This window comes from Cajanus cajan, chromosome 4, assembly GCF_000230855.2.
Source record: "Cajanus cajan strain Asha chromosome 4, NIPB_CcT2T_4, whole genome shotgun sequence".
NCBI classification, from domain to species: Eukaryota; Viridiplantae; Streptophyta; class Magnoliopsida; order Fabales; family Fabaceae; genus Cajanus; species Cajanus cajan.
Window position 1 is genome coordinate 9,931,926 of NC_138520.1, and position 13,460 is coordinate 9,945,385.

The 13,460-nt window shown below is 33.7% G+C and overlaps 1 protein-coding gene across 1 annotated transcript; it reads left to right on the forward strand.

Moving 5' to 3' along the window:
- Nucleotides 1–10,167: 10,167 nt before the first annotated feature.
- LOC145957148 (uncharacterized) lies at nucleotides 10,168–12,903 on the forward strand. Its single transcript, XM_083073363.1, has 4 exons — nucleotides 10,168–11,020; nucleotides 11,081–11,170; nucleotides 11,366–11,839; nucleotides 11,942–12,903. Exons 1-4 carry the CDS (start codon nucleotides 10,168–10,170, stop codon nucleotides 12,901–12,903), a joined length of 2,379 nt encoding a protein of 792 aa, XP_082929489.1.
- Nucleotides 12,904–13,460: the final 557 nt, after the last annotated feature.

The following is a 13,460-nucleotide window of genomic DNA, read 5'->3' on the forward strand; positions in this document are numbered from 1 at the left end:
ATAACATTACATTTATAATGAATTTGGTTATATTTAAAAAAATATATATCTAAACTCGACTCAATCCAACCTATTAAATTTTCATCGGATCAGATAACAAATTTATTTAAATCCACCTCATTCCAACTCAATTACATCTTTAGATTTGGTCATGTTTGATTATATCGGGTAGAAATACTTTTTTTCTTCCTTTATATAACTATTTATTATGAAATTTCTTTTAATAATTTTCTGTAATTTTTTTTTTCTTTTTCTTTATTTGTTTTCATATATGTAAGATTAAAAACTATGTAAGCTACTCTCTTCGCTAAAACTTTCAATGATTTTTTTTCTTTGCGAACACATCCAAATTACTTCAACTAATTTTCTATCATTTTTTTTACAAGTGTCACACCAATATCTTTATCCAAATCACTTCAACTAATTTTCTATCATTTTTTTTACAAGTGTGTGTCCCACCAATATCTTTAGTTACAGTCTTTTAAAATTTGGAGTATGAAGAGACACTTGGATAATTACCTAATACCTCATTCGAGTTAATGACCAAATTTAGTTGAATAACATTGCTTAAAGTGAAAATAATTTTATGATATATATGGAAGATTGAACCTGATATTTGCTGGAAAAAAATATTTTACTTTATTTATTTTATGTTATTTTTGAAAGGTCAAAATCTGGACATTGAATGGTACATACATAATAGACTTAAATATGTTCAAACTACCTTTAATTAGGCCGATTTTTAAATTATTACTTATTAAAAAATATTATTTAAATTACTTGACTAATTTATTTATTTTTTCAATTCAATACCTGACTTTAGTTCTCCTCCGTTAAGTGATGACGTGACTGGCAGACTGCCACGTCATCACCAAACAATATTTGCCACATCATCTAAAAGACTACCAAGTGGACATTTAGATGACGTGACAGTTTGCCAGTCATGTCATCACTTGACAGAAGAGGATTAATTTCAGGTACTAAATTAAAAAATTTAGTCAGGTATTTAAAACAAAAAAATAAATTAATAGGTAATAATCTGAAAATCGACCTAATTGAAGGTAGTTTGAACATATTTAAGCCGCACTTAATTCATGACACAATATAAAACATTTATTGCTTTTGCTTCTAGTTACAAGTGTTTCATGTCTTATTCATTGTATTAATCTTTACTTTTCTCCACTTCTTTATTGTCCATTATCTTTGTTGGAATTTTTGGTCCATTTTTTATGACAAACCAAAGTTTAAAGTCGACGGATTGTATGAATATTCACATACACTCGTTCCACTCAGTGTAATTTATGTCATCGAAATATGGTGGCCTCAAAATAAGTTGTCCTTCAGTGACGATTTTCATATTACTACCTCCAATTAGGTCAATTTTCATATTACTACCTTCAATTAGGTCGGTTTTCAAATTACTACCTATTAATTTATTATTTTTTGTTTTAAATACCTGACTAATTTTTTTTTTCAATTTAATACCTAACGTTAATCCCCCTCTATCAAGTGGTGACGTGGCTGATGGACTGTCACGTTATCACCCAACAATGTCTGCCATGTCATCTAAATATCCACATGGTAGTCCTTAAGATAACGTGGCAAACACTGTTGGGTGATGACGTGACAGTCTGTCAGCCACGTCATCACTTAACAGAGAAAGATTAACGTCAAGTACTAAATTAAAAAAAAATAGTTAAATAATTAAAATAATTTTTTTAATAAGTAATTTAAAAACTGACCTAATTGAAAGTAATTTGAACATATTTAAATTAAATTAATAATTATACATGGAAGTAAAATATAAGTGCAATCTGTTTAGACTGACTGGATTTGTTGTTGGACAGTCTAAATGACATAACACATTTAAGGAGTTATATAAATATACTTGTCCCAAAATAATAATTAAATTTTAGAGTTTAATTTGCATGTGTATACTAATAATCTAATCTGATTTTTATATTTCTTACATTTTAGGGTTATTCACATATTTTTAAGCATTATTTGATCTAAAAGATATACTTTAATACATAATCTGTTTGAAGCTAGAAAGTAAAAACACGAAAATGCACAGAAGAAGGTATGAACAGGGTTTTATTTTTTTCCTAGCTCCAAGTGGAAAAGATTCTGTATCAAATTTTCATTTCCCAATAAAAATTAAGATGAGTTTATAACCAAATTTGATGCTACGTAGTAAAGGACAAGGAATGAAAGCAAATTGCATTTGAATGAATCAAAGGACGAGGAATGAAAAGGCCCTTCACCCACCCAACCCCTACATTAATAATTGGTGACATATAAAGTGTGCATGAAAAAATTATATAAATTATTTAATAATTGATTATAAATTATAATTGAAATTATCTTTTGTTTGATTAAGTTTGTTATTGGATATACTAAAATAATTCTTATGGAGTTAACTAGCCTTATAAAAATACCAAAAAGATAATCATAAACTTCAAAGTTTTGGATGTGTGAAAATAGATTCTATTTTTCAGAAAGAAAAAATAACTATTTACAAATTTCAAATGTTATCTCAAACATATAAGTTTTCTTTTTCTTTTTTCAAACAATTTTTTTCTTCCAAAAAAAAAACAATCAAATTTGTGAGATAAAGATCAAGACTGTATCTTGATAGTGTGACATCGCATCTGACACAATGTTTTGTAGCATGTCCCAAAGTAAAGGGTTTGCTTAGGGACGAACTCTTCTAGACCCATAATTGAACAAGACTTGACAGAGTGACCTAATTAACTGGAATTTGGTAACTATTGCATATGGATAATAATACGTAGAGAATAACATGGTATTATTGTTATTGATATGTGCATCTAGGTGAATATGCACTTTGACTTGATATTTCATGTGGGAGCAGAAGAAACAAAATCTGACATCATTTAGCCAAATAATATTTCCATATCAAATGCATAAAGTTGTGCTTTGCCAATTTGCACGATTGTATCACATGTCTGCAATACCACCTACTCATAAAGATGCATCATGCAGTGTTTTAAAAACAAGAGATACTTTTGCCAATTAACTGGAGTTGGCATTTGCATTGTACTTGTGTTGAGTTATATATTAGAGGCATATTAGTGGTTACAGCCTAAGAAAGTATTATACATAAATCTGTTGGGATTATTTATATACATCCTTTCAAGAAACCAAAATGTTCATGTCTACTATAAACACTTAATAAAATGAAAGAAGGGAATTGTAGATGAAAATTTTGTAATATAAAATAACACATGCATTAAACAAGATATTATTTTCTTATAGCAACAGCCTTACATGCATGTCTGCCCAAATTGAATATTTTTTTTAGTTGTGTTTAATGTTCATCCTCATAAAAGAATTACTTTTAATTTCCATGTTGGAGGTTTGAGTTGGATTTTTGTCAGGAAAGGTGGGTCTAATGAAAATACAGCTTGCTAGCACTCAGCAGAATGTCATTCGTCAATAATTTTGTGACAACTTTTTCTTTGTTATTTTCTCACCCTCCTCATGTATTCAAATGATTTTAACACCAATTAGATTCTCCAATTATCGACAGTAACGTTAATTTAATTAAATAAAAATTGCTATTATTTCAATTCATCGATCATATAAAGTTAATATTAATTTACTTCATCAATAAAGAAAAATTATCAATTAAATTCTAGGTCATGTAATCACAATAGACACGAGGAGAATTTTAACGTTATATTTTATAATGGATTGTATTTTTTTATTAATAATTACACTTATATTTTAAGTGTTAGTAAATTTTATAATCACATGTAACATTATAATATTTATTATTCAAGAAAATATTATACTTCAAGCATCTAAGATAATATATTTTTTTTTATTTTTATATTTCTTAATTTCTATAAAAAAGTTTAAAATACATATTAACATCTATAATGTAATTTAGAATTTTCTATTGACTTAATTGTATTTTTGATCCTCAAGTATTGTAATTGTGCAATTTTGATCCTCAAGGTTTTAATTGAGTAATTTTAATCCTTAAAAGATTGTAATTGTGTGATTTTAATCCCTTAATTTTTAATTGAACAGTTTTAGTCCCTCAACTATTATAATTGTGCGATTTTAGTTTTTTCATTGAAAATTTAGTAATTTTAGAATTTATATATATATATAATGTTTTAAAATTATACAATTGTTTGCTTATTTAAATTAACGTATATTATAATTTTTGTTAATATATCAAATAATATATATTTATTATTACTAAATAAATAAAATTTATATATTATTAGTATTTTAATATTATTGATAAATTAATATCAATAATATTATAAAAAATAATAATATATAAATTTTATTTATTTATTAAAATATATATATATATATATATATATATATATATCATTTGATACATTGAAGAAAATTATAATATGTATTAACTTGAATAGACAAATAATTGTATAATTTTAAAACATTGTATATATATATATTAAAATTATTAAATTTTTAATAAGAGAGACTAAAATGGCACAATTATGATATTTGAGGGATTAAAATATTAAAAATTGAAATACCAAAATCGCACAATTGCAATCTTTTAGGGACTAAAATTATCCAATTAAAACTTTGAGAATCAAAATTGCACAATTAAAATACTTGAAGGATCAAAAACGTAATTAAACATTTTCTATTATATAAATAGTTCTCCTTTCTCTTACTTCATTTACTTAATCTCTTATGATAATATTGAAACATCTTTAATTAATTCTCGACAATTTTCTAAATTTTAAAAAAAATTGTTTGATTTTCTAGAGATGCTTAAAAGAAACTTTTGAGGGAGAGATTATGCTTTTAAAAATGTGCTTAATTTTTGTAATCTCTTTTTTCAAAATCTTTTTTTTAATACTAAAATTACCCCTTAATAAATTAAGAAGGGAGAGAGAGAGTTAATTTTAATAACTTTAAAATAATTTTTGATAACTCTTAATATATTTTAAGTCTAACAACCATTATATTCAATATCTTTTCATTAAAAGTTTTTTCCTTAAATACATCGGTGAGTATTAAATTAAATAATCAAACAAGAAGGGTTTACTCATAACAACTGGATTCGTATACAAATTGTTGATAGACCGGTTATTATCGAGGAATTAAAATTGACAAAAATTAGCTACTTCGTGTTAGTTACTAAAAACAAAAGAGAAAGAAAGAAAGAAAAATATACGAGGTCTTTAAATTAATAATGTTTGAGTTATTTTGTCGGCGTTGGTTGGAAAACAATGTGTCACAACACAGAAACACGTAGCAACAAGTAGAACAGAGGTTCAACAGAAAAAGCATTCTAGGTAAAAGAATGCTTAGAAATTGCAATAGGACTAAGGTTTCAAGATTTCACTTCATGTTATGACCCACCACACGATGCGACGGAATCAAGCAACAAAGAGGTAACCCCTAAGCCACCAATACCATGGAATTAAGGGCATTATCGTAAAACAAAAGAGGGAGGGTTGTGAGAAAGGGTAGGAACATTTGCACACCCACTTGCACCCCCCCATCATTTTCTCCTTTTAACTTTTGCTTTCAAAAAAGATAGCACGATTATTTTCCCAGGAATTTTCAGAGGATCAAAGTTCAATCAAACCTTTCATAATTGTCAAGTCGGTGCTATGTGATTTTGAAGGAAATTGAAAAAGTGGTTATTGCTCCTCTCTTATGACCCAAAAGATGGATAGGGCCATAAATATGAGAACCCTCGTTTACTTTGAGGTGGGTCCTGAATCTTAAATAAGAAAGGCAGGATTTCACAAAAGAGAAAAAATGATTAAAATATAAGCATAACATGATTTTAATTTTTAACTATATTTGTTATTCTCAACTAAGCTTAATTTCTTTTTGAGAATTTATACTTAACATGTGTCATTCGGAGTTTTATTAAACATGTTTACATTTTTACACTAAACTAGACTAGTTTCAATATTAAATTGGCCAACTGTTAGGCATACTCGAAAATCATGTGACTCGAAAAGATTGATAGCGCTGTCCGAGAAGTAAAATCAACACATGCTGAATACTTGTGACTAATCTCACGAGGGACGTGGGAGCACTCGAAATTATGGGACTCGAAAAAGCAAGTGTTGCTCGAGAATAGTTGAGACTCTCAGAACATGGAGGTTAAGCCAAAACGGTTACCAAAAAATCAATCGAAGAAACAAGGAACGTGGGAAGAGCGGTTAAAGGAAGTTATAATTCAAGACCACGTAGCAAATATAGTGGATAGCAGTTATGAGTTGAAAGCGTACATGCACAGAATTAACCGCTCTTGATTGCTCTATAAATACAAGGATTACGGACCTTTACGGAGGTCGGAAAACTCATACTCTAACCAAATTCTGAAGCATTCTCTGCCTGCACATATGGCTTCTATGCAAGGAATCATCTTTGGGTATGATTACTTCTCGGCCACTTGTCTTTTCTCTTTTTAGGAGTAGGATTAGTGTAGTCTTTCTTTTCTCTTTTCTCCCTTTAATTACGTAGTTATAGACTTTAATCTTGTAATGCTTGAACATTATGTAATTTGAACATGATTTGTATTGCGAATGTATACATTGTTCATTCTATTCATATTGTTATTTGCATGCGGGAACATTGTTTGTTTGTTTTAATCGAAGAACATTTCGAAACAAGTAGTTGCTAAGACTTTTTCATCCTACTCTCCATTCTCGGTAACACGATAACACAGTAAAGCACCTAAATTGAAATACGTTCGTGTGCTAGTCTAAATAAAAAGAACCCAGGATTTGATGGTTAATTCCACCGTAAACAAATTGGCACGCCCGGTGGGACCCGTTTAATTCAGAACATAATTGGACTAGTTTAGGTGTGTGAATTGCATGAGATTAAGGAGTGGGAGAACTATGTCTACGTCTAATAATCCGAATGCAAGCCATAATAATGCAAATGTAGAACAGCCTAACCCCAATCCTGATAGTGCTACTAATGTGACCGAGGGGGCAAGGTCTCCTCCTGTGTTACTCGAAAACACAGCAAGGCCGAATAATGTAACTCAGGAACTGGTAGATGTCACGAGGGAGTATCCTTGGGGTATGCCACCTAATTGGCGAAGTACCCAACCTATACATGCTGATATGCCAGTACCCTTGATAGGGCCTAATCCCCAAATGCATATATCCCCACAGGGATATAATCCTGGACCAAACGGCATGGGGTTTGTTATGCAAGACCCCTATCAACATATAGGAACGAGTCAGGAAGGTTCGTTAATTCGACAAGGCAGTTACGTACCCACTGGAATTAGTAACCAGGCTATGATGGCTCTTAGACAGCAAATAGACCATAGTAATCATGACATGGTCAATTTGTTGTCAACTCAAATGCATAACATTATGACTCCCCTGTATGAGTTGATAAACAAAATAGGGGATAAACTAGGTGAGGGAACACCTTCGAGAGCCATGAGTGCGAACTTGAATGACAGAGAAAACCTTGGGGGGCATGGAAATTTTCAGAATGTAATTCGACCTAATGGGAATCCCAATGATCATTTAGACCAGATGGTGGAAAGAATATTAAATAGGCATGGATTCGATGTAGGTCGAAACGAACGCCCATATTTCGTGTCAGCTTTTCCTGATTATATTACCCAAGCAGAACTACCCCGAGGAGTAAAAGTACCCAAGTTCTCGAAATTTGCAGGAGAATTGACTGAGTCAACAGTCGAACACATAGCTAAGTATGGAGTCGAATGTGGGGATTTAGCAAATAACGAATATTTAAAAATGAAATATTTCCCTAGTTCATTGACTAAACATGCTTTTACATGGTTTACTACCTTACCTCCTAATTCGATACACACATGGGTACAGTTAGAGGGTAGTTTCCATGAACACTTCTTTAGAGAGGAAACAAAAGTTAGTATAGTCGATCTGATGAATATCAAAAGACAAGATAATGAAACTTTGGATGACTATTTGAATAGATTCAGGCAATTAAAATCTCGATGTTACACCAATATACCTGAACATGAATTAGTTAGGATTGCGGCGACAGGGTTAGATTTCTCGATACGCAAGAAGTTAGTAAACGAACAGTTGAGGGATATGGCCCAACTGGCTGAAAAAGTGAGAAGGATCGAACAAATTAAACTAGAAAAATAAAGGTTGAGAAAATTTGACAAATTTGTTCGAAAGGAGAAGGTAGCGTATTTAGAAAATTCAGATCTTGGGGAAGATTCTAATTGTGAAGTCTCGAGTGAGGAGTTTGAGATCAACTTAGCAGAACTACGCCCTGGCCCTACGTATCAGTGTCAAATGTTAAAACCAGGAGATAATGTAGAAGGTAATTCGAGTAAGAAGTATAGTTTTGATGTAACCAAAGCGGAAAAAATATTTGATATTTTATTAAGAGATAAACAAATCGTACTCCCAGAAAATCATAAAATTCCCCATTCGAGCAAAGAAAAGGAAATTTTTTTTGTAAATATCATAATATGTATGGTCATTGGACTAACAATTGTGTGCGTTTCAGGGATTTTATCGAAAAGGCGATTACTGATAGTCGTCTTGCTTTTGAGGAGAAAGATATGAAAGTGGACACAGACCCATTTGCTGCTCATACTGGATATGTCGAGCCAGTCTCGATAGGAGGGATCAATATGGTGGATGTCACTGTCGAAGAGGATGACAATATTGAGCCCATTTCTGATGAGAAGCTCGAGGAACTAATGGAAGATTTTGCTAAGGAGCAGGAGCCCATTTATCCTAAAGAGGGGGATAGCTTAGTTGATTTCTTGTCGAAAAAGAAAGAAGCTGATAGAGAAGTGATGTTATGCCCTCGATGTAGTGCTGTATTTGATAGGGCTGCTGCTAAGGCTTTTGAGGAGTCAGATATGATGATGAATTATAAGGCTGAAAACCTTCGACAAAAGCCTAAGCCCAACGTCGGGTTGAATGCTGGGTTAACTATGAGGCAGGTTCACATGCCTCAATATAACGCTCCAGTAGGAAAGATGGAGATGTATAATTCATCGAGGTTTGGTAACACTTTTGTTCCAAGGGCTAATGTGCCTATTGGCAAATGGAATGCACCGCCAAGACCTATGGTCGGAGGAATAGGTCGAGGGAAACAAGTGATGGCTTATCCACGGAACCCAGTGCAAGGAAATCAAGGAAAATTCCCAACGGGAAGTTATGGTCGTGGCTTTCGACAACCTTTCAACAATTTGAGTAAAACTCAGTGGAGAAGACAGCAAAGGATGCGGAAAGCTACTTTTGAAGGAGTAAAAGGAAATCGTTTTTCGATCCCTGTTCCCCAGAGAGGAGAGTCATCTCAAAAGTTCATTGAAGATGATGAGGAGGACATGATCACTGATTGCTTTGAGAGTGGCTTCGAGGACTCTTTAGAGGACATTTGTGGGATAGTTTCGATCTTACCAACTGAGTATGCTGGAGCCATGGAAGCTGTGAATGAACAAGAAGATATCCATCGAGAGGACTTCTTCGAGGACCCCAATTATGAGTCGAAAATCGTATAGGTTAGCCAAATATCAAGGGTTATTCCCAAGTTTAACACTGCTGTGTTCGATTCTCCTACTGAGGAAATGAAAGGACACCTCAAGCCTTTATTGCTGACATTGTTGATTGAGGGGCAAGAGGTAAATAAGGTTCTTGTTGATGGAGGGGCAGCTGTGAACATCCTACCCAAGACAATGCTGAAGAGGTTTGGAAAGTCCTTAGCGGATTTAAAACCTCACAACATAATGATTTCGGATTATGCCGGAAAGTCTTCTCAGCCTGAAGGTATGATTCTACTCGACGTACAAATTGGAAGTGTGAGGAGGACTACAATGTTCATAGTAACGCCATCTAAGGCAAACTTTAACGTCCTGCTAGGTCGAGAATGGATTCATGGAGTAGGAGCTGTTCCATCCACTGTACACCAAAAGATTTTTTTTTGGAATGATGATGAAGGGTTAGAAATGCTTGAAGCTGATCAGAAAACCTATGAAGTTGGGATGTATTTCGCTGACCAACAACTTACAGCGTTTGCGAAAACTAAACCTTTCGATGCTTACAATTCTAGAATGATGGATGAAGAAGAAGGCATCAAGAAGACGTTTTGCTGGGATGTAAGGAGAGGTTTTGTGATTCGAGCCGAGAAGGATTCGGCTCCACTTGAAGAATGAAGGATAAAGATCCTTACTCGAGCTTTTTAGCTCGAATATCGGCTTACGTAGCCGATCGAACGGCCAATATGGCCGAAGAAGTTCAAAGTGAAAAAGTATTTTTGAAGGAAGTTGATAAAAATAGTACGGCCACATGGGCCGATGAAAAACAAAAAATAGAAAATCAAGGAGACCAGGGAGTTTCCAACGAAAAAGAAAACCAAAAAACAGGAAATCAAAGAGACCAAGATGTCTCGAGCAAAAAAGAAGATCGAGGAAACGGAAAAGGCCACGCGGTCGAAAAAACAACAGAAAACCAAGAGCAAGAGCTAGATCCCAAGTTGGATTGTATCTTCGACGACTCACCATTGGGATTCGAAAGAACGGAGAAAGAGGAATATAAGTTAGAATCTCAGGATCCACTCGAGGAGGTAAATTTAGGAACGGGTGAGGCTAGAAGAGTAACCTACGTGAGCAAGTTCTTGCAAGGAAACCTAAAGGAAGAATTGCTTCGAGTTTTACATGAGTATAAAGATTGCTTCGCATGGGATTACGAGGAAATGCCAGGATTAGATCGAGAATTGGTGGAACATAGGTTACCCATAGTTCCTGGAAAGAGACCTGTTAAGCAAAATCCCCGAAGATTTGCCCCTGAAGTAGTTGAGAAAATTAAGGAAGAAATTGAAAGACTGCTAAAAGCGAAGTTTATTAAAACTTCAAGATATGTTGAATGGGTCTCGAATATTGTGCCTGTGATTAAAAAGAATGGAAAACTCAGAGTCTGCATTGATTTTCGAGATCTCAACAAAGCAATGCCCAAGGATGAATATCCTATGCCTATTGCTGAAAACATGATAGACGCAGCTGCAGGTAATGAAATTATGAGTTTGCTTGATGGTTATTCTGGGTATAACCAAATTTATATTGCAGCTAACGATGTGTCGAAAACTGCGTTTCGATGTCCAGGTGCCTTAGGCGTCTATGAATGGGTGATGATGCCATTTGGATTAAAAAATGCTGGTGCTACTTATCAGAGGGCAATGAATTTAATATTTCATGATCTAATTGGTAAGTTTGTACAAGTATATATTGATGACATAATTGTTGGGTCGAAACAAAAAGAGGATCATCTAAGCCATTTAAAATTATCTTTTGAGAGAATGAGAAAACATGGTTTGAAAATGAATCCACTAAAATGTGCTTTTGGTGTTACAGCAGGAGAGTTTCTGGGGTTTGTCATACACCAGAAAGGAATTGAAGTGGATCGAAACAAAACGAAGGCTATTATGGAGACTAAACCTCCATCGAACAAAAAGGAACTTCAATCTCTCCTAGGTAAAGTGAACTTTTTGCGAAGATTCATATCGAACTTGTTTGGTAAAACTAAAATCTTTTCTCCTCTTTTACGTTTAAAAAAGGAACAAGAATTTCGATGGGATAAAGATCACCAGAAAGCATTCGATAACATCAAAGAGTACTTGGCTCATCCTCCAGTACTCGCACCAATCTCTGAAGGGAAGCAACTGAAGTTGTACATTTCAACTAGTGATTCGACTATTGCGGGCATGCTGGCGCAAGAAAATGAAAATGGCATCGAGAGAGTCATCTATTATCTAAGTCGAATGTTAGTAGGAGCAGAAATTAGATATTCTCCTTTAGAGAAATTGTGTTTAAGTTTATATGTTGCTTGTACAAAGTTGAAGTATTACATTAGGACTCGTGATGTTGTAATATTTTGTCGAAGTAATGTGATTAAGTATATGTTGTGTAAACCTGTTTTACATTCTCGAGTTGGTAAATGGGCACTTGCATTAACTGAATATTCACTTACTTTTGAACCACTAAAAGCAGTTAAAGGTCAAGTACTCGCAGATTTTCTCGCTGATCACTCGAATGAGTCAAAAGAGATTTTATACTTAACCACGAAACCATGGCAATTATATTTTGACGGATCGAAACATGAGTCAGGCGCTGGAATAGGTCTTTTAATCCTAAACCCTCAGGGATTGCCGACAAAAGTGTCACTTAAAATGAACAAAAAGTATTCGAACAACGAAACTGAGTATCAAGCGTTGATAGCTGGACTCGAAATATTAATGGAGTTGGGTGCTCGAAATGTATTGATTCGAGGGGATTCACAATTAGTTGTCAAACAATTAACACAAGAATATAAGTGCTTAAATGAGAGGTTAATTGAATTAAAGGCTCGAGTCGTGCAATTACTTAACACTTTTGATGAAGTCGAATTACAACATATTCCTCGAGGCTCAAATATCATTGCAAATAAGTTGGCTCAAACAGCCTCAGGGTATAAAGTAAGTGAAGAATGTCTCGAGTATTTAATCCACACAGAAAATGAATTGGTGGAGCACCGAGAAATTATGAATGTTAGTTCAGTAAGTCAGCAAGATTGGAGAAGCGAATTGATCGAATACTTGCGAAATCCCAACCTAAAGGTAGAAAGGAAGATTAAACTCCAAGCCCTTAGTTATCTTTTACTGAATAATGAATTGTATAAAAAGGGTTTCGACGGAGTTTTATTCAAATGTTTGGAGAAAGATGAGAGCTACATAGCAATGGCGGAGATACATGAAGGTATTTGTGGAGCACATCAAGCTGGAAAGAAAATGAAGTGGGCATTATCAAGAAAAGGTTTGTATTGGCCAACTATGATCAAGGACTGTATCGAATTCGCAAGAAGTTGTGAAGAGTGTCAGAAACATGGACCGATACAAAAGAGTGTCGGCCAGTGAGTTGCACTCGATTATCAAGCCTTGGCCATTTCGAGGGTGGGCAATGGATTTGATTGGCCAAATACACCCACCTTCCTCGAAGAACCACAAGCATATACTAGTCGCCATAGACTACTTCACAAAATGGGTAGAGGCTATTCCTTTAAAAGTAGTCGAGCAAAAAGACATAATTGATTTTGTCGAAGATCACATCATTACAAGATTTGGGATTCCCCAAACAATTACTACAGATCAAGGCACAGTCTTTACAGGTCGAAAATTTGCTCAATACGCAGAATCGAGGGGAATCAAGCTAATAGCCACTACACCATATTATGCACAAGCAAATGGTCAAGTAGAGGCTGCGAACAAAGTTGTGATTAATTTAATTAAAAGACATACATCAAACAGACCTCGAAGTTGGCACGAGACTCTTGTTCAGGTACTATGGGCTTATAGGAATTCACCTCGAGATGCCACGAAAACTACTCCATATAAATTAGTATATGGTCATGAAGCTATTCTTCCTATTGATATTAACTTACAATCAATTCACATACAAAAACAAAATGAATTAC

Bases quoted from the DNA above. Each gene is read 5' to 3' on its own strand.
- LOC145957148 (XM_083073363.1), top strand. From the start codon at position 10,168: ATGAAGGATAAAGATCCTTACTCGAGCTTTTTAGCTCGAATATCGGCT. The intron at 11,021-11,080 runs GTAATGAAATTA...TTTATATTGCAG, and splicing joins CATGATAGACGCAGCTGCAG to CTAACGATGTGTCGAAAACT. The intron at 11,840-11,941 runs GTACAAAGTTGA...TACATTCTCGAG, and splicing joins TTTAAGTTTATATGTTGCTT to TTGGTAAATGGGCACTTGCA.